Source organism: Rhinoraja longicauda, chromosome 19 (genome assembly GCF_053455715.1).
Source record: "Rhinoraja longicauda isolate Sanriku21f chromosome 19, sRhiLon1.1, whole genome shotgun sequence".
Taxonomy (NCBI): Eukaryota; Metazoa; Chordata; class Chondrichthyes; order Rajiformes; family Arhynchobatidae; genus Rhinoraja; species Rhinoraja longicauda.
The window spans coordinates 22,645,157-22,670,887 of record NC_135971.1 but is presented as its reverse complement, the minus strand read 5'-3'; the positions used below and the strand labels follow the sequence as shown (position 1 = coordinate 22,670,887).

The window sequence follows — 25,731 nt, the reverse complement described above, 5'->3', positions numbered from 1 at the left end:
ACACATTCCTCCCCTGACCACCATTAACATTTTCCGTGACTTGTGCCACAGTCGACCTTCTGTCGGTTCGGACCAGACGGGATAGCCTTCGTTGCCCCTCGCGCATCGATGAGCCTCGGGCGCCCAACACCCTGCCTGTCGCCGGTTTGTGGTTTGTTCCTCCTCGGACCACCGTCGGTCGGTACTCACCACTGCTGACCGGGAGCACCCCACAAGCCTTGCCCTTTCACAGATGCCCTGACCCAGTCGTCTGGCCAGAACAATTTGGCCCTCGTCAAAGTCGCTCAGGTCTTTACTCCTGCCCATTTCTCCTGCATCCAACACGTCAACTTCAAGAACTGACTGTTCACTTGCTGCCTAATATATCCCACCCCTTGACAGGTGCCATTGTAACAAGACAATCAATGTTATTCACTTTGCTTGTCAGTGGTCGTGATGTTTTGGCTGAAGAAGGGTCTCGACCCGAAACGTCGCCCATTCCTTCTCTCCTGAGATGCTGCCTGACCTGCTGAATCACTCCAGCATTTTAGACAATAGACAATAGGTGCAGGAGTAGGCCATTCGGCCCTTCGAGCCAGCACCGCCATTCAATGTGATCATGGCTGATCATTCTCAATCAGTACCCCGTTCCTGTCCTCTCCCCATACCCCCTGACTCCGCTATCCTTAAGAGCTCTATCTAGCTCTCTCTTGAATGCATTCAGAGAATTGGCCTCCACTGCCTTCTGAGGCAGAGAATTCCACAGATTTACAACTCTCTGACTGAAAAAGTTTCTCCTCATCTCCGTTCTAAATGGCCTACCCCTTATTCTTAAACTGTGTGGCCCCTGGTTCTGGACTCCCCCAACATTGGGAACATGTTTCCTGCCTCTAACGTGTCCAACCACTTAATAATCTTATAAGAAGATAACTGCAGATGCTGGTACAAATCGAAGGTTTTTATTCACAAAATGCTGGAGTAACTCAGCGGGTCAGGCAGCATCTCGGGAGAGAAGGAATGGGTGACGTTTCGGGTCGAGACCCTTCTTCAGACTGATGTCAGGGGGGCGGGACAAAGGAAGGATATAGGTGGAGACAGGAAGATAGAGGGAGATCTGGGAAGGGGGGAGGGGAGGGGACGGGAGGGACAGAGGAACTATCTAAAATTGGAGAAGTCGATGTTCATACCACTGGGCTGCAAGCTGCCCAGGCGAAATATGAGGTGCTGTTCCTCCAATTTCCGGTGGGCCTCACTATGGCACTGGAGGAGGCCCATGACAGAAAGGTCAGACTGGGAGTGGGAGGGGGAGTTCAAGTGCTGAGCCACCGGGAGATCAGGTTGGTTAAGGCGGACTGAGCGCAGGTGTTGAGCGAAGCGATCGCCGAGCCTGCGCTTGGTTAATAATTAATATTAAGCCCAGCTTAATAATCTTATACGTTTCGATAAGATCTCCTCTCGTCCGTCTAAATTCCAGTGTATACATTTTGTGAAATAAATACCTTCGATTTGTTCCAGCATCTGCAGTTATTTTCTCGCACATAATGTTTCGGCTGGTCGGCGTACATCAACTGAGTGTTTGTGCTTTGGCTGTTTCCAGATATCTCAAGACACACGCCAGCCCACCTCAGCCACGGACCCCGATCCCCGTGTGTGTGATGAAACTGTGAGGGGCTTCCTCCTGCAGTAAGGTCAGTCCCAGCCACCCTTGCTTCTTATCCCAGCTTCTTCTGCAGTTGTACAGGGCCCTAGTGAGACCGCACCTGGGGTACTGTGTGCAGTTTTGGTCTCCACATTTGAGGGAGGATATTCTTGCTATTGAGGTTCACTAGGTTAATTCCCGGAATGGCAGGACTGTCATATGTTGAAAGACTGGAGCGACTAGGCTTGTATACACTGGAATTTAGAAGGATGAGAGGGGATCTTATCGAAACGTATAAGATTATTAAGAGGTTGGACACGTTAGAGGCAGGAAACATGTTCCCAATGTTGGGGGAGTCCAGAACCAGGGGCCACACAGTTTAAGAATAAGGGGTAGGCCATTTAGAACGGAGACGAGGAAAAACCTTTTCAGTCAGAGAGTTGTGAATCTGTGGAATTCTCTGCCTCAGAAGGCAGTGGAGGCCGATTCTCTGAATGCGTTCAAGAGAGAGCTCTTAAGGATAGCGGAGTCAGGGGGTACGGGGAGAAGGCAGGAACGGGGCACTGATTGAGAGTGATCAGCCATGATCACATTGAATGGCGGTGCGTACAGGCTCGAAGGGCCGAATGGCCTCCTCCTCCTGCACCTATTGTCTATTGTCACCTTTCAACCTTCGGCTCGTTGTCTCATGCGCCGAGGGTCAACGAAAAGCTTTAGAGTTGCGTGCCGAACAGTCAGGGGAAAGGCCGTGCCTCGCACGTTTGCAATCGTGCTCACGGAGAGCGTTTGTCGGCACTGGGCCTGCGCTCGCTGGAGCTGAGGGCAATGAGGGGGGGGACCTCATTGAAACGCCCAGAAAGGCCTGGGTAGAGTGGATGTGGAGAGGATGTTTCCACTGGTGGGAGAGTAGGACCAGAGGGCACAGCCTCAGAATTAGAGGGCGTTCCTTCAGGAAGGAGACGAGGAGGAATTTCTTCAGTCAGAGGGCATAGAAACATAGAAACATAGAAAATAGGGGCAGGAGTAGGCCATTCGGCCCTTCGAGCCTGTACGCACCGCCATTCAATATGATCATGGCTGATCATCCAACTCAGTATCCCGTACCTGCCTTCTCTCCATACCCCCTGATCCCTTTAGCCACAAGGGCCACATCTAACTCCCTCTTAAATATAGCCAATGAACTGGCCTCAACTACCTTCTGTGGCAGAGAATTCCACAGACTCACCACTCTCTGTGTGAAGAAATGTTTTCTCATCTCGGTCCTAAAAGACTTCCCCCTTATCCTTAAGCTGTGACCCCTGGTTCTGTGGAATTCTTTGCCACAGACGGCTGTGGAGGCCAAGTCAATGGATATACTTAATAGACATTAGGTGCAGGAGGAGGCCATTCGGCCCTTCATTGTGATCATGGCTGATCATTCTCAATCAGTACCCCGTTCCTGCCCTCTCCCCATACCCCCTGACTCCGCTATCCTTAGGAGCTCTATCTAGCTCTCTCTTGAACGCATCCAGAGAATTGGCCTCCACTGCCTTCTGAAGCAGAGAATTCCACAGATTCACAACTCTCTGACTGAAAAAGTTTTTTCTCATCTCCGTTCTAAATGGCCGACCCCTTATTCTTAAACTGTGTGGCCCCTGGTTCTGGACTCCCCCAACATTGGGAACATGTTTCCTGCCTGCTCTCAATGTCGCAGGTTGAGTCGCACTGCTGCTTTGCATCTGCCCAGTGCCCGACTGATCGCTTGCATTGGCAGTGCCTACCTGCTGCCCACTGGCACTGTGCCAGCCTGCTGCCTGCCCAGTCATCTTGATGCAGGGCAATGGGCAACCTGGTGCCTGCTCAACACCCTGTCCAACTCTTGCAGGCCGAGTGCCAGCTTGCTGTTGGCACGTGCACAATGCCCGATCAAACTCATGCAGGGCCAGTACCAGCCTGCCGTTGGCACGTGCACGATCGTACTCTTATAGGATGTGCCAGCTTGCTGTTGGCACGTGCACAATGCCCGATCAAACTCATGCAGGGCCAGTACCAGCCTGCCGTTGGCACGTGCACGATCGTACTCTTATAGGATGTGCCAGCTTGCTGTTGGCACGTGCACAATGCCCGATCAAACTCATGCAGGGCCAGTACCAGCCTGCCGTTGGCACGTGCACGATCGTACTCTTATAGGATGTGCCAGCTTGCTGTTGGCACGTGCACAATGCCCGATCAAACTCATGCAGGGCCAGTACCAGCCTGCCGTTGGCACGTGCACGATCGTACTCTTATCGGATGTGCCAGCTTGCTGTTGGCACGTGCACAATGCCCGATCAAACTCATGCAGGGCCAGTACCAGCCTGCCGTTGGCACGTGCACGATCGTACTCTTATAGGATGTGCCAGCTTGCTGTTGGCACGTGCACGATGCCCGATCGTAACCAAATCAAGTCAAGTTTATTTGTCACACACACATACACGATGTGCAGTGAAATGAAAGTGGCAATGCCTGCGGATTGTGCACAAAAAAGAATTACAGTTACAGCATATAAATAAAGTTAATAATATTAATATAGAGAAGACAAAATTTAGTCCCTGGAGTTATAAAAGTTAACAGTCCTGATGGCCTGTGGGAAGAAACTCCGTCTCATCCTCTCTGTTTTCACAGCGTGACAGCGGAGGCGTTTGCCTGACCGTAGCAGCTGGAACAGTCCGTTGCTGGGGTGGCAGGGGTCCCCCATAATGTTGCTGGCTCTGGATCTGCACCTCCTGATGTACAGGTCCTGCAGGGGGACGAGTGTAGTTCCCATGGTGCGTTCAGCTGAACGCACTACTCTCTGCAGGGCCATCCTGTCCTGGGCAGAGCTGTTCCCAAACCAGACAGTAATGTTGAGTGCCAGCTTGCTGTTGGCATGTGCTCGATGCTCGATTGTACTCTTATAGGATGTGCCAGCTTGCTGTTGGCATGTGCTCGATGCCCGATCGTACTCTTGCAGGGCCAGTGCCAGCCTACTGTTGGCACGTGCACGATGCCCGATCGAACTCATGAGGGGCAGTGCCAGCTTGCTGTTGGCACGTGCACGATCGTACTCTTATAAGGCCAGTGCCAGCTTGCTGTTGGCACGTGCACGATGCCCGATCCAACTCATGAGGGGCAGTGCCAGCTTGCTGTTGGCACGTGCTCGATGCCCAATCCAACTCGTGCAGAGTGAGTGCCAGCCTGCTGTTGGCACGTGTTTGATGCCCGATCCAACTCTTGCAGGACAAATGCTAGCTTGCTGTTGGCACGTGCACAATGCTCGATTGTACTCTTGCAGGGCCAGTGCCAGCTTGCTGTTGGCACGTGCACGATCGTACTCTTATAAGGCCAGTGCCAGCTTGCTGTTGGCACGTGCACGATGCCCGATCCAACTCATGAGGGGCAGTGCCAGCTTGCTGTTGGCATGTGCTCGATGCCCGATTGAACTCTTGCAGGGCCAGTGCCAGCCTGCAGCCAGCCACTTGCCCGGAGACCAATCGTACTCTTGCAGAGCGAGTGCCAGCCTACTGTTGGCACGTGCCCGATACCCGATCATAGTCTTGCAGGGCCAGTGCCAGCTTGCTGTTGGCATGTGTTCGATGTGCGATCCAACTCTTGCAGGACAAATGCTAGCCTGCTGTTGGCACGTGCACAATGCCCGATCGTACTCTTATAGGACGAGTGCCAGCTTGCTGGTGGCACGTGCTCGATGCCCGATCGTACTCTTGCATGGGCAGTGCCTACCTGCGGTTGGCACATAATGCCCGTTCATACTGCCCCAGGTTGAGTGGCTGCTGCTTCAACCTCCAGTCGAGCTCTTGCATTGGCAGTGCCCACCTTCTGCCTGGCACGCACTCAATGCCCGTTTCCCACGGTCGCAGACCAAGTGCCCACCTGGCCAGTGCCCGATCATTCTGTGGCAGGGTGAGTGATAGCCTAACACACGCTCGTTACCCAGTATGGACTCTTGCCGGTCGAGTGCCCACCACATGTCCAAAGCCCATTCACACAGTTCATAGATTCACAAGTTACAGGAAGAAAATTAGGCCATTCGGCCCATCCAGTCTACTCCGCCATTCAATCATGGCTGGTCTATCTCCCCCTCCCAACCCCATTCTCCTGCCTTCTCCCCATGAATTTGTCTATCTCCACCTTAAAAATATCCACTGACTTGGCCTCCACAGCCCTCTGTGGCAAATAATCCCACAGATTCACCACCCTCTGACTAAAGAAATTCCTCCCCACCTCCTTCCTAAAAGGGCGCCCTCTAGTGGAAACATCCTCTCCACATCCACTCCATCCAGGCCTTTCACTGTTCGGTACGTTTCAATGAGGTCCCCCCTCTCAACCTTCTAAAGTCCAGCGAGTACAGGCCCAGTGCCGACACCGTATGTTAACCCACTCGTTCCTGAGATCATCATTCCTGTAAAAGTCTCCACGCTGTACGACTCGATGACTCGATTTTTTACGAGGATGTTGCCAGGACTAGAGGGTGTGAGCTACAGTGAGAGGTTGAGCAGGCTGGGTCTCTATTCCTTGGAGCGCAGGAGGATGAGGGGAGATCTTACAGAGGTGTACAAAATCATGAGAGGAATAGATCGGGTAGACGCACAGAGTCTCTTGCCCAGAGTAGGGGAATCGAGGACCAGAGGACACAGGTTCAAGGTGAAGGGGAAAAGATTTAATAGGAATCTGAGGGGTGACTTTTTCAGACAGAGGGTGGTGGGTGTGTGGAACGAGCTGCCGGAGGAGGTAGTTGAGGCTCGTTTAAGAAATGTGTAGGAAAATAACTGCAGATGCTGGTACAAATCGAAGGTGTCACAAAGTGCTGGAGTAACCCAGCGGGTCAGGCAGCATCTAGGAGAGAGGGAATGGGTGACGTTTTGGGTCAAGACCCTTCTTCAGGGTGGAGTTCAGTCTGAAGAAGGGTCTCGACCTGAAACGTCACCCATTCCCTCTCTCCTAGATGCTGCCTGACCTGCTGAGTTACTCCAGCACTTTGTGACACCCTTGTTTAAGGAACAGTTGGACGGGTACATGGATAGGATGGGTTTGGAGGGGTATGGACCAAGCGTGGGCAGGTGGGACTGGTGTAGATGGGACATTGTTGGCTGGTGTGGGCGAGTTGGGCCGAAGGGCCTGTTTCCACACTGTATCACTTCAGATTATTATCTGAATGGTGTCAAGTTAGGAAAAGGGGACGTACAATGAGATCGGGGTGTCCTAGTGCATCTGTCACTGAAAGGAAGCATGCAGGTACAGCAGGCAGTGAAGAAAGCCAATGGAATGTTGGCCTTCATAACAAGAGGAGTTGAGTATAGGAGCAAAGAGGCCCTTCTGCAGTTGTACAGGGCCCTAGTGAGACCGCACCTGGAGTACTGTGTGCAGTTTTGGTCTCCAAATTTGAGGAAGGATATTCTTGCTATTGAGGGCGTGCAGCGTAGGTTTACTAGGTTAATTCGCGGAATGGCAGGACTGTCGTATGTTGAAAGTCTGGAGCGGCTAGGCTTATATACACTGGAATTTAGAAGGATGAGAGGGGATCTTTTCGAAACGTATAAGATTATTAAGGGGCTGGACACGTTAGAGGCAGGAAACATGTTCCCAATGTTGGGGGAGTCCAGAACAAGGGGCCACGGTTTAAGAATAAGGGGTAGGCCATTTAGAACTGAGATGAGGAAAAACCTTTTCAGTCAGCGAGTTGTGAATCTGTGGAATTCTCTGCCTCAGAAGGCAGTGGAGGCCAATTCTCTGAATGCATTCAAGAGAGAGATAGACAGAGCTCTTAAGGATAGCGGAGTCAGGGGGTATGGGGAGAAGGCAGGAACGGGGTACTGATTGAGAATGATCAGCCATGATCACATTGAATGGCGGTGCTGGCTCGAAGGGCCGAATGGCCTCCTCCTGCACCTATTGTCTATTGTCTATTGTGGCTAACGGGCTTCTTCTCTCTTGCAGACTGACAGTGGCGATGTGTGCCCGCATGGAAGGCTGGCATGGCGGGTACCAGTGAGCCGGGCACTGCCCGCGAACCGGGCCAGGATCAGCGACGGGTATCGGTCGGGGGCCAAGGCCCAGGCAGGTACGGGTAAGGCGTTAATGGTTGGAATCCCAGACCGGTACTGCTCTGAAACAGGCTAATCATAATTAGTCAGTTATAAAGGATGAGGTTACACAGCACCTAGAAGCCCACGATAAAACAGGCTAAAGTCAGCCTGGTTTTGTGAAGGGAAGATCTTACCTGATGAATCTGCTGGAGTTCCTTTAGTTTAGTTTAGTTTAGTTTAGAGGTACAGCGCGGAAACAGGCCCTTTCGGCCCACCGAGTCCGCGCTGACCAGCGATCCCCGCACACGAACACTATCCCACACACACACTAGGGACAATTTGTTTACATTTCTACCAAGCCATTTGACCTACAAACCCGCACATCTTTGAGTACGGGAGGAAAACCGAAGATCTCAGAGAAAAGACACGGGGAGAACGTACAAACTCCGTGCAGACAATGTTGAAAGACTGGAGCGACTAGGCTTGTATACACTGGAATTTAGAAGGATGAGAGGGGATCTTATCGAAACGTATAAGATTATTAAGGGGTTGGACACGTTAGAGGCAGGAAACATGTTGCCGATGTTGGGGGAGTCCAGAACCAGGGGCCACACAGTTTAAGAATAAGGGGTAGGGCATTTAGAACGGAAATGAGGAAAAACGTTTTCAGTCAGAGAGTTGTGAATCTGGAATTCTCTGCCTCAGAAGGCAGTGGAGGCCAATTCTCTGAATGCATTCAAGAGAGAGCTGGATAGAGCTCTTAAGGATAGCGGAGTCAGGGGGTATGGGGGAGAAGGCAGGAACGGGGTACTGATTGAGAATGATCAGCCATGATCACATTGAATGGCGGTGCGGGCTCAAAGGGCCGAATGGCCTCCTCCTGCACCTATTATCTATTGGTCGTATGGACACAAGCGATAGGAGCAGAAATTAGGCCATTCGGCCCATCAAGTCCTCTCCGCCATTCAATCATGGCTGATCTATCTCTCCCTTTAGTTTAAAGATACAGCGCGGAAACAGGCCCTTCGGCCCATCGGGTCCGCGCCGACCAGCGATCCCCGCACACTAACACTATTCCACACACTAGGGACAATTTTTTTAAACATTTAACAAGCCGATTAACCTACAAACCCGCACGTCTTTGGAGTGTGGGAGGAAACCGAAGATCTCGGAGAAAACCCACGCAGGTCACGGGGAGAACGTGCAGATTCCGTACAGACGGCGCCCGTAGTCGGGATGGAACACGGGTCTCTGGCGCTGCATTCGCTGTAAGGCGGCAACTCTACCGCCGCACCACCATCCCTCCTGACCCCATTCTCCTGCCTTCTCCCCGTAACCCCTGACACCCGCACTAATCAAGAATCTATCTTTAAAAAATATCCACTGACTTGGCCTCCACAGCCTTCTGTGGCAAAGAATCCCACAGATTCACCACCCTCTGACTAAAGAAATCTCCTTCCTGAAGGAACGTCCTTTAATTCTGAGGCTGTGCCCTCTGGTCCTAGACTCTCCCACTAGTGGAAACGTCCTCTCCACATCCACTCTATCCGAGACTTTCACACTTCTGTGTGTTTCAACGAGCGTCTCCAGAGATGCTGCCTGAACCGACCGCTGAGTTTGCACGAGTCCGCGCCGACCATCGATCCCTGCACACTAACGCCATTCGACACTACACGTCTTTGGAGTGCGGGAGGAAACCGGAGCACCCGGAGAGAACCCACGCAGGTCACGGGGAGAACGTGCAAACTCCGTACAGGCAGCGCCCGTGGTCGGGATGGAACCCGGGTCTCTGGCGCCGTGAGGCAGCAACTCTACCGCTGCGCCACCGTGCATTCGGACAGGGACTTGGATAAGAAAGGGAGAGAGGGCCCTACCCCTCTCCCACCACACCCCTCTCCCACGGCCAGTAAGCATTTGGGCCGAATGCTGCTAAATAAGGTCAATAGACAATAGACAATAGGTGCAGGCGGAGGCCATTCAGCCCTTCGAGCCAGCACCGCCATTCAATGCGATCATGGCTGATCACACTCAATCAGTACCCCGTTCCTGCCTTCTCCCCATACCCCTTCACTCCGCTATCCTTAAGAGCTCTATCCAGCTCTCTCTTGAAAGCATCCAACGAACTGGCCTCCACTGCCTTCTGAGGCAGAGAATTCCACACCTTCACCACTCTCTGACTGAAAAAGTTCTTCCTCATCTCCGTTCTAAATGGCCTACCCCTTATTCTTAAACTGTGTGGCCCCTTGTTCTGGACTCCCCCAACATTGGGAACATGTTTCCTGCCTCTAATGTGTCCAATCCCCTAATTATCTTATATGTTTCAATAAGATCCCCCCCTCATCCATCTAAATTCCAGTGTATACAAGCCCAATCGCTCCAGCCTTTCAACATACGACAGTCCCGCCATTCCGGGAATTAACCTAGTGAATCAGCATAGTTCTGTTCCCTTTTAGCTTAGTTTAGAGACACAGCGCGGAAACAGGCCCTTCGGCCCACCGGGTCCCTGCCCACCGGCGATCCCCCGCACACTAACACTATCCGACGCACACTGGGGACAATTTTCCCATTCATGCAAACCTGTAGGACTTTGGAGTGCGGGAGAAAATCAACGGGGAGAACGTGCGAAACAGCCATCGTTCAGACAGACAGCACCCGTGGTCGGGATCCAACCCGGGTCTCTGGCGCTGTGAGGCAGCAACACTACCCACTTGTGGAAACATCCTCTCCACATCCACTCTATCCAGGCCGCTCGCTATTCTATACGTTTCAATGAGGTCCCCCCTCGTTCTTCTAAACTCCAGCGAGTACAGGCCCAGTGCCGACAAACGCACATCGTACGTTAACCCACTCATTCCTGGGATCGTTCTCGTAAACCTCCTCTGGACCCTCTCCAGAGCCAGCACGTCCTTCCTCAGATGTGGGGCCCAGAATTCCTCGCAAGGCTCCAAATGCGGCCTGACCAGCGCCTTATACAGCCTCAGCATCACATCCCTGTTTTTGTATTCCAGTCCTCGTGATATAAATGCCTCTTGATAACAATTGTCCCCCATTGAATTTGCCTTCCTCACTACCGATTCCACTGGCAAATGAACCTTCTGGCAGTCGTGCACCTCCCATTTCCGGATTCTCTCTCCATTTAGTAAAGTAATCTACGCCTTCTACAGTTGTACCGGGCCCTGGTGAGACCGCACCTGGAGTACTGTGTGCAGTTTTGGACTCCAAATTTGAGGAAGGATATTCTTGCTATGGAGGGCGTGCAGCGTAGGTTCACTAGGTTAATTCCCGGAATGGCGGGACTGTCGTATGTTGAAAGGCTGGAGCGATTGGGCTTGTATACACTGGAATTTAGAAGGATGAGGGGGGATCTTATTGAAACATATAAGATAATTAGGGGATTGGACACATTAGAGGCAGGAAACATGTTCCCAATGTTGGGGGAGTCCAGAACAAGGGGCCACAGTTTAAGAATAAGGGGTAGGCCATTTAGAACGGAGATGAGGAAGAACTTTTTCAGTCAGAGAGTGGTGAAGGTGTGGAATTCTCTGCCTCAGAAGGCAGTGGAGGCCAGTTCGTTGGATGCTTTCAAGAGAGAGCTGGATAGAGCTCTTAAGGATAGCGGAGTCAGGGGGTACGGGGAGAAGGCAGGAACGGGGTACTGATTGAGAGTGATCAGCCATGATCGCATTGAATGGCGGTGCGTACAGGCTCGAAGGGCTGAATGGCCTCCTCCTGCACCTATTGTCTATTGCCTTTATTCTGATTACCATAAATGCATGACTATGCACTTTGCTGCACTGAATTTCATCTGCCCACTCTCCCAACCTGTCCAAGTCCTTCAGCAGAGTCCCTGCCTCTACAACACTGCCTGCCCCTCCAGCGATCTTAGCTTCATCCACAAACTTGGCCACAAGGCCGCCAATCCCCTCGTCCGAATCATTTAATATACAACGTGAGGAGAAACAAGCCCAGCACTAACCCTTTACAGAACTCCGCTAGTCACTGGCAGCCAATCTGAAAAGGCCCCCTCTATTGCAACTCTTTGCCTTCCGCCACCCAGCCAACCCGCTATCCACGGTAGTATCATACCTTTGATAGACAATAGGTGCAGGAGGAGGCCATTCGGTCCTTCGAGCCAACACCACCAATCCCAACATTGGGAACATGTTTCCTGCCTCTAACGTGTCCAACCCCTTAATAGACAATAGACAATAGGTGCAGGAGTAGGCCATTCAGCCCTTCGAGCCAGCACTGCCATTCAATGCGATCATGGCTGATCACTCTCAATCAGTACCCCGTTCCTGCCTTCTCCCCATACCCCCTCACTCCGCTATCCTTAAGAGCTCTATCCAGCTCTCTCTTGAAAGCATCCAACGAACTGGCCTCCACTGCCTTCTGAGGCAGAGAATTCCACACCTTCACCACTCTCTGACTGAAAAAGTTCTTCCTCATCTCCGTTCTAAATGGCCTACCCCTTATTCTTAAACTGTAGCCCCTTGTTCTGGACTCCCCCAACATTGGGAACATGTTTCCTGCCTCTAATGTGTCCAATCCCCTAATTATCTTATATGTTTCACTAAGATCCCCCCTTATCCTTCTAAATTCCAGTGTATACAAGCCTAATTGCTCCAGCCTTTCAACATACGACAGTCCTGCCATTCCTGGAATTAACCTAGTTAATAATCTTATACGTTTCAATAAGATCCCCTCTCATCCTTCTAAATTCCACTGATGATGTGCATGGGTGACGTTTTGGGTTGGGACCCTTCCTCACTCCTCGTTGTCTTGTTGCAGGTCCTGGCTGTGTAGGCCTCAGCTCGCCTGAAATCAGTGCTCACCACCCGTCTCGTCATCGGTGGTCACTGGAAGCGAGCGTGACTGTCCTCTCTTGTAACGTCGCCTGTGCGTGACTTTGTTTAACGTGGGGAGACTGGCGCACAGACAGCCACCGCACGGCCCTTGGCAGACCTGGGTCAGGATCCAGTGGCGTGGAGTCCAAGACCACCGGGGACCCTTTTCTCCGTCCGCCTTCCCAGCCCGTTGTGACGCTCCACTGAAGTCAGCCATCGTCCTCTGTCCGACTGTTCCACCGTGGAGGTCTTGGTGGGATCGCTCTTTGGTAGGGACCTCCCCCTCAACCTTACCGGCACGGGTGGCCCTACCAGGAGCGTGGCTCCAGACGGGCATCGGTCTCAGGACCTCAGGACCACACAAGCCTCTCCACCACCACGATAAGGCGACAGTCCACGGAGAAATGGCCGCCCCTATGCCTGCCGACACCCCCCCCAGAAGATGCTCCAGGACGACGTTGATCAAGACGAGATGCCTGGAGCTCGGAACATTTATTTTTTTATACGTTAATATTTATATGAACATCTGTATTTTTGGGGTTTTTTAAGTCGTCGAGGTACAGCGCAGAAACAGGCCCTTCGGCACACCGAGTCCGCGCCGACCAGCGATCCCCGCACACTGACACTATCCCCCACACACACACTAGGGACAATTTACACGTATACCGAGCCAACTGACCTACAAACACGCACGTCTTTGGAGCGTGGGAGGAAACTGGAGTGCCCGGAGAAAACCCACGCGGGTCATGGGGAGAACGTACAAACTCCGTACAGACGGCGCCCGTGGTCGGGATGGAACCCGGGTCTCCGGCGCCGTGAGGCGGCAACTCTACCGCTGCGCCCCCGTGTTCTTGCCAATTCTTTCCCTTGTCGGTAAGCAAACTAAGTGCGGCACGATGGCACATCGGGTAGAGCTGCTGCCTCACAGTGCCAGAGTCCAGGGTTCAATTCTGACCTCGGGCGCTGTCTTTGTGTGTGTGCGTGTGGAGTTTGCACGCTCTCCCCGTGACCGCGTGGGTTTCCTCCGGGCGCTCCGGTTTCCTCCCACATCGTGCGGGTTTGTGGGTTGATTGGGCCCCTGTAAATTACCCACGGCGTGTGGGGAAAGTGGGTTAACATCGGACTAGCGTGAATGGTTGATCCAAAGCCTGCACTTTCTCATCGGTACTTCGTGTGGCACGGTGGTAGAGCTGCTGCCTCACGGCGCCAGAGACCCAGGTTCCATCCTGGCCTCGGATTGTGTGTATGTGTGGGGTATGTGTAACGTGTGCGCGTGGTTTGCACGCTGGTCGGTGCGGACTCGGTGGGCCGAAGGGCCTGTTTCCCGCGCTGTTTCTCCAAACTAAACGTGTGTAAGATAGTGCTGGTGTATGGGGTGATTGATGGTCGGCACGGACTCGGTGGGCCGAAGGGCCTGTTTCCGCACTGTATCTATAACCTAGACTGTAAGATAGTGCTGGTGTATGGAGTGATTGATGGTCGGCACGGGCTCGGTGGGCCGAAGGGCCTGTTTCCGCACTGTATCTATAACCTAGACTGTAAGATAGTGCTGGTGTATGGAGTGATTGATGGTCGGCACGGACTCGGTGGGCCGAAGGGCCTGTTTCCGCGCTGTTTCTATAAACTAAACTAAAGTGTAAGATAGTGCTGGGGTGTGGGGTGATTGATGGTCGGCACGGGCTCGGTGGGCCGAAGGGCCTGTTTCCACGCTGTATCTCCAAACGAGACCAATAAACTTTGATGTATCAACCGTAATAAACGTTTATCTGTCCATCAGTCATAGAAGCAGAATTGGGCCATTCGGCCCTACGAGTCTACTCCGCCATTCAATCATGGCTGATCTATCTCTCTCCCTCCCAACCCCATTCACCTGCCTTCTCCCCGTAACCCCTGACACCCGCACTGATCAAGTATCCGTCCATCAGCACCGTAAAAATATCCATTGACTTGGATAATCCGGCAAGACTCTGGAACCCAGAGTGCCGTAAAACCTGTGGTTGAGCTGCCCCAGAGTTTAAACAGACAGCATCCGTGGTCGGGATGGAACCCGGGTCTCTGGTGCTGTAAGGCAGCAACTCTACCGCCGTGCCACCCCTATCCATGTCAATGTGCAGAGAAGATTCACCAGGATGTTGCCAGGACTAGAGGGTGTGAGCTACAGGGAGAGGTTGAGCAGGCTGGGTCTCTATTCCATGGAGCGCAGGAGGATGAGGGGTGATCTTACAGAGGTGTACAAAATCATGAGAGGAATAGATCGGGTAGACGCACAGAGTCTCTTGCCCAGAGTCGGGGAATCGAGGACCATATCATATCATATCATATATATACAGCTGGAAACAGGCCTTTTCGGCCCTCCAAGTCCGTGCCGCCCAGTGATCCCCGCACATTAACACTATCCTACACCCACTAGGGACAATTTTTACATTTACCCAGCCAATTAACCTACATACCTGTACGTCTTTGGAGTGTGGGAGGAAACCGAAGATCTCGGAGAAAACCCACGCAGGTCACGGGGAGAACGTACAAACTCCTTACAGTGCAGCACCCGTAGTCAGGATCGAACCTGAGTCTCCGGCACTGCATTTGCTGTAAAGCAGCAACTCTACCGCTGCGCCACCGTGCCGAGGACATAGGTTCAAGGTGAAGGGGGAAAGATTTAATAGGAATCTTGAGGGGCAACTTTTTCACGCAAAGGGTGGTGGGCGTGTGGAACGAGCTGCCAGAGGAGGTAGTTTAAGAAACAGTTGGACAGGTACATGGATAGGACGGGTTTGGAGGGATGTGGGCCAAGCGCTGGCAGGTGGGGCTAGTGTAGCTGGGACATGTTGGCCGGTGTGGGCAAGTTGGGCCGAAGGACAAATTTCCACACTGTGTGACTAGGTGTGGTCTAGCCATGACCTCCAGAGACGCTGCCTGACCTGCTGATTTACTCCAGCACTTTGTGTTTTGTGGTCCACGTCGATGTTTACCTGCTGATCGGGCGATGAGATAACCAGGGCTTTGGGGAAAGCACGTGACGGACGATAAACCAAGGGAACATTTGGCAACGAGAGACAGTGTGGACAATCTGCGATTCTGAAGACCAAGGGCAGTCTCGGCCATCGATTCGCTCAACACCTCTGCTCAGTCCCGCCTTGACCTACCCGATCTCCCGGTGGCTCAGCACTTCAACTCCCCCTCCCACTCCCGCACTGACCTTCCTGTCCTGGCCCTCCTCCACTGTCAGAGTGAGGCCCAGCGCAAATTGGAGGAACGGCACCTCGTATTTCGCTTGGGCAGCTTACACCCCAGCGGTACGAACGTTGACTTGTCCCACTTCAGAAAGTCCCTGCTTTCCCAGGTTCCATCCTGGCCTCGGTGTGTGTTTTGCACACTGGTCAGCGCAGACTCGGTGGGCCGAAGGGCCTGTTTCCGTGCTGTACCTATAAACTAAACTAAACTTCCACTTCAGACAGTCCCACTTCAGATAGATCCTGCTTTCCCTCGCTCTCCACTCCCAGGGTGTGACTGGAGGCGAGGAATTCATCGGCCTGTGAGAGTCACGGTGAACCTTTAGCTCTCCTCATCCTCCTGCGCTCCATGGAACAGAGTCCCAGCCTGCCCCAACCTCTCTCCCTGTAGCTCAGGGCCCTCTAGTCCTGGCAACATCCTCGTAAATCTTCTCTCGGACCCCTTTTCCAGCTTGGCGACATCTTTCCCGTAACATGGAGCCCAGAGCTGGACACACTTCTCTAAACGCGGCCTCACCAACATCTTAGTTTAGTTTAGAGATACAACGCGGAAACAGGCCCTTCGGCCCACCGTGTCCGCGCCGACCGGCGATCCCCGCACACTGACACTATCCTACACACACACACACACACACACACACACACACACACACACACACACACACACACTGGGGACAATTTAAGGTATTCACAAAAAGCTGGAGTAACTCAGCGGGTCGGGAAGCATCTCAGGCGAGAAGGAATGGGTGACGTTTCGGGTCGAGACCCTTCCCTCCCTCCACCCCCCTCCCCCTCCTTGCCCTCCCCCCACTCCATCCCCCTCAACCCCCCTCCTCCTCCCTCCCTCACCCCCTCCCTCCCTAGGAGATAGATCTAAACTTTAAAACGTGAATAACTTTAACAATATAACACCGATTTCAACGAAGCTTCTTCCATTAGCACCAAAGGGACGACGGTGAGTAAGGTGGGCCTAACATTGTCGCCCTGTCGTGCACCGTTTTGGATTTAGTTCAGGAACAAACAAACAAACAAACGAGAGTTTTAGTATCTAGATGTGGACGGAACACTTGAATCACCAGAGGGAGCTATGGAGCAAGTGTTGGTCAATGATCTGAAGAAGGTGTTCGACCCGAAACGTCACCTATTCCCTTTTTCCAGAGATGCTGCCTGTCCCGCTGAGTTACTCCAGCATTTTGTGTCTTTCCTCAGTGTAAATCCGCATCTGCAGTTCCTTCCAAAGGACATTGGTTTAAGGTGAGGGGGGGGGGGGGGGGGGGGGGGGGGAGAGATTTAACAGGAATCTGAGGGGTAACTTTTTCACGCAGAGTCAAGTCAAGTCAATTTTATTTGTATAGCACATTTAAAAACAACCCACGTTGACCAAAGTGCTGTACATCTGATTAGGTACTAAGGGAAAAAATGAAACCTACAGTGGCGCGCAAACAGTTCACAGCGCCTCCTCAATGAGCCTCAAACGCTAGGGAGGAGAAATAGGTTTTGAGCCTGGACTTAAAGGAGTGGATGGAGGGGGCAGTTCTGATGGGGAGAGGGATGCTGTTCCACAGTCTAGGAGCTGCAACCGCAAAAGCGCGGTCACCCCTGAGCTTAAGCCTAGACCGCGGGATAGTGAGTAGCCCCAAGTCGGCCGACCTGAGGGACCTGGAGTTAGAGAGGGGGGTTAGAAGATTTTTGATGTAGGGGGGGGGAAATGTCCATTTAGGGCTTTATACGTGAATAGGAGGAGCTTGAAGTTGATTCTGTACCGTACAGGGAGCCAGTGGAGAGAGGCCAGAATCATCGGGGTGATGTGGTCCCTTTTACGGGTACCCGTCAGGAGTCTCCCTGCGGCGTTTTGGACCAGTTGCAGGCGGGACAGGGAAGATTGGCTGATCCCAGTGTATAGGGAGTTGCAGTAGTCTAGGCGGGAGGAAATGAAAGCGTGAATGAGGTGCGGTGGGTGTGTGGAACGAGCTGCCAGAAGTAGTTGAGGCTGGGACTATCCCAACGTTCAAGATACAGTTAGACTGGCACATGGATAGGACGGGTTTGGAGGGATATGGGCCAAACGCGGGCAGGTGGGACTAGTGTAGCTGGGACATGTTGGCCGGTGTGGGCAAGTTGGGCCGAAGGGCCAGTTTATCACACTGTGTCACTCTGTGACTGTAAACAAACAGAGAAGGTACATTTGCCAGTGTGGTTCAGATTCTAAATGCCACGAGTGAATGAGTAACTATGAATGGGTCGATTGCCGAATGTTGATACCAAGAGACTTCCACAGATACATCGACAGGGCCTGACTGCTTGCCTTCACGTTCCAAGTGCGGCTTTAATCAAGAATGTGGCTTCCTCTGCTCTCCTGTCTGATCGTCTCAGTAGCTGGGAAAACACCTTCGTAAGTACAAGTGCATATTCATAGACAATAGACTATGGGCCATTCGGCCATTCGAGCCTGTACGCACCGCCATTCAATGTGATCATGGCTGATCATTCTCAATCAGTACCCCGTTCCTGCCTTCTCTCCATACCCCCTGACTCCGCTATCCTTAAGAGCTCTATCCAGCTCTCTCTTGAAAGCATCCAGAGAATTGGCCCCCACTGCCTTCTGAGGCAGAGAATTCCACAGATTCACAACTCTCTGACTGAAAAGGTTTTTCCTCATCTCCGTTCTAAATGGCCGACCCCTTATTCTTAAACTGTGGCCCCTGGTTCTGGACTCCCCCAACATTGGGAACATGTTTCCTGCCTCTAACGTGTCCAATCCCTTAATAATGTTATATGTTTCAATACGATCCCCTCTCATCCTTCTAAATTCCAATGTATACAAGCCTAGTCACTCCAGTCTTTCAACATACGTCAGTCCCACCATCCCAGGGATTAACCTAGTGAACCTACGCTGCACGCCCTCAATAGCAAGAATATCCTTCCTCAAATTTGGAGACCAAAACTGCACACAGTACTCCAGGTGCGGTCTCACTAGGGCCCTGTACAACTGCAGAAGGACCTCTTTGCTCCTATACTCAACTCCTCTTGTTATTCATTCTTAAATTTGAGGAAGGATATTCTTGCTATTGAGGGAGTGCAGCGTAGGTTCACCAGGTTAATCCCTGGGATGGCAGGACTGTCGTATGTTGAAAGAATGGGTCAACTGGGTTTGTATTCACTGGAATTTAGAAGGAGAGCGGTGTCTTATAGGAATTTAAATAATCTTAATGGATTGGACAGGCTAGATGCAGGAAAAATGTTCCCGATGTTGGGGGAGTCCAGAACCAGGGGTCACACAGTTTAAGAATAAAGGGTCGGCCATTTAGGACTGAGACGAGGAAAAACCTTTTCACCCAGAGAGTTGTGAATCTGTGGGATTCTCTGCCACAGAAGGCAGTGGAGGCCGATTCACTGGATGTTTTCAAGTTAGATTTAGCTCTCAGGGCTAACGGAACCAAAGGACATGGGGAGAAAGCAGGAACGGTTTTGGTACAGATTTTGGAACAGGTACTGATTTTGGATGATCAGCCCTGATCAGATTGAATGGCGGTGCTGGCTTGAAGGGGCTGAATGGCCTATTCCTGCGCCTATTTTCCACGTTTTCCACGTTTCCGGGTAGTGCTGGAGCAACTCAGCGGGTCAGGCAGCATCTCTGGAGAAGAAAGATGGGTGACGTTTCGGGTCGGGACCCTTCTTCACACCCCTATTTCCGCGGAGATACTGCCTGACCCGCTGAGTTACTCCAGCACTTTGTGGTAGCGCAGCGGTAGAGTTGCTGCCTCACGGCACCAGAGGCCTGCGTTCGATCCTGACTACGGGCGCTGCCTGCGCAGAGTTTGTACGTTCTCCCCGTGACCGCGCGCGTTTTTTCTTCTCCGGGTTCCTCCCACTCTCCAGATTTGTAGGTTAATTGGCTTCTGTAAAATTGTAAATTGTCCTTAATGTGTAGGATAATGATAGTGTACAAGGTGATCGCTGGTCGGCGTGGACTCGGTGGGCCGAAGGGCCTGCTTCTACGCCGTTCCTCTAGCCTAAAGTCTATCTTCGTTACATACCAGCATCTGCAGTTCCTTTCTGGGTTCTAGTGGTGTACTAGACCAAGTGGACCCGTTGGGCCCAAACCTCTCCTGCATTGGTGAAGCACCCTCTCCTCTTCCCCCCCCCCATCCTCCCTCCCTCCTCTCCCCCCCCTCACCCTCCCCCCCTCCCCCTTCACCCCAATCCCCCTTCCCCATCTCCCCTTCCCCTCACCCCCCCCACTCCATTCCACTCAACCCCCCTTATCCTCCCTCCCCCCATCCCTCCAACCCCCCTTATCCTCCCTTATCGTCCCTCCTCCCCCTTCCTCCCACCCCCCATCCCTCCAACCCCCCTTATCCTCCCTCCCCCCATCCCTCCAACCCCCCTTATCCTCCCTCCCCCCATCCCTCCAACCCCCCTTATCCTCCCTCCCCCCATCCCTCCAACCCCCCTTATCCTCCCTCCCCCCATCCCTCCAACCCCCCTTATCCTCCCTCCCCCCATCCCTCCAACCCCCCTTATCCTCCCTCCCACCCTCCCTCCAACCCCCCTTATCCTCCCTCCCCCCATCCCTCCAACCCCCCTTATCCTCCCTCCCACCCTCCCTCCAACCCCCCTTATCCTCCCTCCCCCCATCCCTCCAACCCCCCTTATCCTCCCTCCCACCCTCCCTCCAACCCCCCTTATCCTCCCTCCCCCCATCCCTCCAACCCCCTTATCCTCCCTCCCACCCTCCCTCCAACCCCCCTTATCCTCCCTCCCCCCATCCCTCCAACCCCCCTTATCCTCCCTTATCATCCCTCCAACCCCCCTTATCCTCCCTCCCCATCCCTCCAACCCCCCTTATCCTCCCTCCCCCCATCCCTCCAACCCCCCTTATCCTCCCTTATCATCCCTCCAACCCCCCTTATCCTCCCTCCCCCCATCCCTCCAACCCCCCTTATCCTCCCTCCCCCCATCCCTCCAACCCCCCTCCTCCTCCCTCCCACCCTCCCTCCAACCCCCCCTCCTCCTCCCTCCCTCCCTAGGAGATTGATTTAAACTTCAAAATGTGAATAACTTAAAAAACATGACACCGATTTCAATGAAACGTCTTCCATTGGCACCGAAGGGACGACGGTGAGTGAGGTGGGCCGAAAATTGTCGCGCTATCGTGGCACCGTTTTGGCTGTAGTTCAGGAACAAACAAACAAACAAACGAACGAGGGTTTTAGTGTATAAATTAGACCAAGTGGGCCCGTCCTCATAGGGTTTCCATTGTAACCTGGGGAAATTGGTGGAGAGGACAGGGGGGTGGAGAGGGGTGGTGTCGGTGAGGAGGGGGGGGAATGGGGTGGGGGAGGGGAACGGGGAGAGGGATCCAATGACACCATCCTTCCAGCGGCCATCTTCTTTCCCCTTCACTCCAAAATTCTTAAGGGGTCGGACAGGCCAGATGCGGGAAGATTGTTCCCCGATGTCGGGGGGAGTCCAGAACAAAGGGGGGTCACAGCTTAAGGATAAGGGGGAAGTCTTTTAGGACCGAGATGATTCACACAGAGAGTGGTGAATCTGTGGAATTCTCTGCCACAGAAGGTAGTTGAGCCCAGTTCATGGAGGGAGGGGGGAGGGGTAGCAGTAGAGCTCTCTTCACCCCTCATTGACAGGCACTGTCGTCAGTCGGGCGGGTGCCACATCCCCCCCCCCCCCGTTTACCGTTTTGCCGGAATAGTTAGGATTAATGCTTGGAGTCATCAGGTCATAAGATCATAAGTGATAGGAGAAGAATGGGTCCATTCGGCCCATCGAGTCCACTCCGCCATTCAATCATGGCTGATCTACCTCTCGCTCATAACCCCATTCTCCTGCCTTCTCCCCATAACCCCTGACACACCCGCACTAATCAACAATCTACCTATCTCTGCCTTAAGTATATCCACTGACTTGTGGCCTCCGCAGCCGTCTGTGGCAAAGAATCCCACAGATTCACCACCCTCTGACTAAAGAAATCCCTCCTCGTCTCCTTCCTGAAAGAACGTCCTTTAATTCTGAGGCCGTGCCCTCTGGCCCTAGACTCTCCCACTAGTGGAAACGTCCTCTCCAAGTCAAGTCAAGTCAATTTTATTTGTATAGCACATTTTAATACAACCCACGTTGACCAAAGTGCACTCCACATCCACTCTATCCAGGCTGCTCACTATTATAGACAATAGGTGCAGGAGGAGGCCATTCGGCCCTTCGAGCCTGTACGCACCGCCATTCAATGTGATCATGGCTGATCATTCTCAATCGGTACCCCGTTCCTGCCTTCTCCCCCATACCCCCTGACTCCGCTATCCTTAAGAGCTCTATCCAGCTCTCTCTTGAATGCATTCAGAGAATTGGCCTCCACTGCCTTCTGAGGCAGAGAATTCCACAGATTCACAACTCTCTGACTGAAAAAGTTTTTCCTCATCTCCGTTCTAAATGGCCGACCCCTTATTCTTAAACTGTGTGTGGCCCCTGGTTCTGGACTCCCCCCAACATTGGGAACGTGTTTCCTGCCTCTAACGTGTCCAACCCCTTAATAATCTTATACGTTTCGATAAGATCCCCCCTCATCCTTCTAAATTCTAGCGTATACTCTGTGCGTTTCAACGAGGTCCCCCCGTCGTTCTTCTAAACTCCAGCGAGTACAGGCCCAGTACCGACAAACGCTCATCGTACGTTAACCCACTCATTCCTGGGATCGTTCTCGTCAACCTCCTCTGGACCCTCTCCAGAGCCAGCACGTCCTTCCTCAGATACGGGGCCCAGAATTCCTCGCAAGGCTCCAAATGCGGCCTGACCAGCGCCTTATACAGCCTCAGCATCACATCCCTGTTTTTGTATTCCAGTCCTCGTGATATAAATGCCTCTTGATAACAATTGTCCCCCATTGAATTTGCCTTCCTCACTACCGATTCCACTGGCAAATGAACCTTCTGGCAGTCGCGCACCTCCCATTTCTGGATTCTCCTGGGTTAACCTGGGAAGTCTTTTACTTTGGGGGAGAGGAATGAAGAACCGAAGTTCATAGACTTTAGACTGGAGAGAAACAGCGCGGAAACAGGCCCTAGAGGCCTGCCAAGTCTACGCCTACCAGCGACCCCCCCCCCCGTACACGAGCACTATTCTTCTTACTAGACCGGGTCTCTGGTGCTGTGAGGCAGTGACTCTACTGCTGCGCCACCGTGCGGCCCTTAGCTAAAGAAAGGGGAAAGATTCAATAGGAACCTGAGGGGCAAATGTTTCCATGCAGAGGGCGGTGGGTGCATGGAACGAGCTGCTGGAGGAGGTAGTTGAGGCTGGGACTGTCCCAACGTTTAAGAAACAATAGACAATAGGTGCAGGAGGAGTCCATTCGGCCCTTCGAGCCTGTACGCACCGCCATTCAATCTGATCATGGCTGATCATTCTCAATCAGTACCCCGTTCCTGCCTTCTCCCCATACCCCCTGACTCCACTATCCTTAAGAGCTCTATCTAGCTCTCTCTTGAATGCATTCAGGGAATTGACCTCCACTGCCTTCTGAGGCAGAGAATTCCACAGATTCACAACTCTCTGACTGGAAAAGTTTTTACTCATCTCCGTTCTAAATGGCCTACCCCTTATTCTTAAACTGTGTGGCCCCTGGTTCTGGACTCCCCCCAACATTGGGAACATGTTTCCTGCCTCTAACGTGTCCAATCCCTTAATAATCTTATACGTTTCGATAAGATCCCCTCTCATCCTTCTAAATTCCAGTGTATAACAGATATAACAGATATAACAGAGCTTTATTTGTCGTTCGGTACCGAAGTACCGAACGAAACTACATAGCAGTCACACACAAAAAAGAACACAAGACACTTGACCCCAACACAAACGTCCATCACAGTGACTCCAAACACCCCCTCACTGTGATGGAGGCAACAAAACTTCCACTCTCTTCCCCCCGCGCCCACGGACAGACAGCTCGTCCCCGACCGACCCGCACAGTCCCCGCACCGGGCGCTGAAACGTCTCGCGGCCGAACCGGGCGATGAAAGGCCCGCGACCAAGCCTTGCGCAGCTAAGTCCCGTGGCCGAGCCGCACCGGGCGATGTAAAGTCCCGTGGTCGAGCCGCACCGGGCGATGTCAAGTCCGCAGCCGAGCCGCACCAGCGATGAAAAGCCCCGCAGCCGAGCTGCACCGGGCGATGTTAAGCCCCGCAGCCGAGCCGCACCAGCGATGAAAAGCCCCGCAGCCGAGCTGCACCGGGCGATGTTAAGCCCCGCAGCCGAGCTGCACCGGGCGATGTTAAGCCCCGCAGCCGAGCTGCACCGGGCACTGTAAAGTCCAGCGGCCAAGCCGCACCGGGATGTAAAGTCCAGCGGCCAAGCCGCACCGGGATGTAAAGTCCAGCGGCCAAGCCGCACCGGGTGATGTAAAGTCCAGCGGCCGAGCCGCAGCGGGCGATGTTAGGCCCCGCAGCCGAGCCGCACCCCGCGCCGTGAGGAAGAGAAAAGTCCCCCCCCCCCCCCCACACCCACCCACCCATACCACCACCCCCTCCCACACATACACAACCAAAAAAAAATATATAAAAACCATCCCAACACCGACACACAACAAAAAAAGGGGGAAAAAAGACGGACAGACTGCTAGTCAGCCGCTGCCGTTAGGCGCCGCCACGTGATATGCAAGCCTAGTCGCTCCAGACAGGTACATGGATAGGACAGGTTTGGGCCACACGTAGGCAGGTGGGACTAGTGTAGCTGGGACATTGTTGGCCAGTGAACACCGATCAGCCAAAACATTCTGACCACTGACAGGCGAAGTGAATAACATTGGTTATCTTGTTACAATGGCACCTGTCAAGGGGTGGGATATATTAGGCTGCAAGTGAACAGTCAGTTCTTGAAGTTGACGTGTTGGACGCAGGAGAAATGGGCAGGAGTAAAGACCCGAGCGACTTTGACGAGGGCCAGATTGTTCTGGCCGGACGACTGGGTCAGAGCATCTGTGAAAGGGCAAGGCTTGTGGGGTGCTCCCGGTCAGCAGTGGTGAGTACCGACCGACGGTGGTCCGAGGAGGGACAAACCACAAACCGGCGACAGGCAGGGTGTTGGGCGCCCGAGGCTCATCGATGCGCGAGGGGCAACGAAGGCCATCCCGTCTGGTCCGAACCGACAGAAGGTCGACTGTGGCACAAGTCACGGAAAATGTTAATGGTGGTCAAGGGAGGAATGTCACAATACACAGTGCTTCGGTGTATATGTTGACATCTCAGACAGCCCCCGAGGTGGGGCTTGAACCCAGCTCTCCGGCGGCGCGAGGCGGCGGAGCTACCCACTGGGCCACCTTGCCACACCCCCCCCCCCCCCGGTCCTCTCGCGTTCTGTACTGAAGCTGATGATCGTGTCTCTCAGGTACCTGATCACCTGCCCTAGTATCATCCATGTGGGAGTTGCAGAGAGCGTGGGCATTCAGCTCCATGGAGCCACCCAGCCCGTCATTGTCAACGTCTACTGCTACGATATCATCAGATCCAAGAAATGTTCCAACGACATCTCCTTCACCCTTAACGCCGCGAACGAGTACCGGGAGGTCAAGACCATAACCGTGAGTGATAATGATAATAACTTACCAGCTCTGTCGAAGTCAGTGGATGTTTCTACGGCAGTAATGAACTACACTGAAATGAACTACACTCAACCCAACCCAAACCAGCCCAACCCAACCCCAACCCAACTGAACCCAACCCCAACCCAACCCCAAACCAACTCAACTCAACCCAACCCAACTCATCCCAACTACAATCCAACCCAACCCCAACCCCTCTCCAACTCAACCCAACCCCAAACCAACTCAACCCAAACCAAACCAACCTAACCCAACACAACTCAACCAACTCAAACCAACCCCAACCCAAACCAACTCAAATCAACCCAACCCAACCCCAACCTACCCCCAACTTAGCCCAACCCAATTCACCCAACCCAAACCAACTCAAACCACCCCAACCCAACCC

General features: G+C 53.1%; 2 protein-coding genes across 2 annotated transcripts in view; both read left to right on the top strand.

Moving 5' to 3' along the window:
* Window positions 1-14,251, top strand: part of LOC144602890 (complement C4-like) — a 95,938-nt gene extending 81,687 nt beyond the window's left edge. Inside the window, exons 22-24 of the mRNA XM_078416011.1 lie at window positions 1,577-1,667; window positions 7,571-7,694; window positions 12,451-14,251. Of these exons, the coding sequence (XP_078272137.1) occupies window positions 1,577-1,646 (70 nt within the window). The 3' untranslated portion in view covers window positions 1,647-1,667; window positions 7,571-7,694; window positions 12,451-14,251. The remainder of the gene's footprint in view (window positions 1-1,576; window positions 1,668-7,570; window positions 7,695-12,450) is intronic.
* Window positions 14,252-17,972: 3,721 nt separating this feature from the next.
* Window positions 17,973-25,731, top strand: part of LOC144602888 (complement C4-like) — a 27,493-nt gene continuing 19,734 nt past the window's right edge. The window contains exons 1-2 of the mRNA XM_078416010.1: window positions 17,973-18,128; window positions 25,130-25,322. Coding sequence (XP_078272136.1) covers window positions 18,073-18,128; window positions 25,130-25,322 — 249 coding nt within the window. The 5' untranslated portion in view covers window positions 17,973-18,072. The remainder of the gene's footprint in view (window positions 18,129-25,129; window positions 25,323-25,731) is intronic.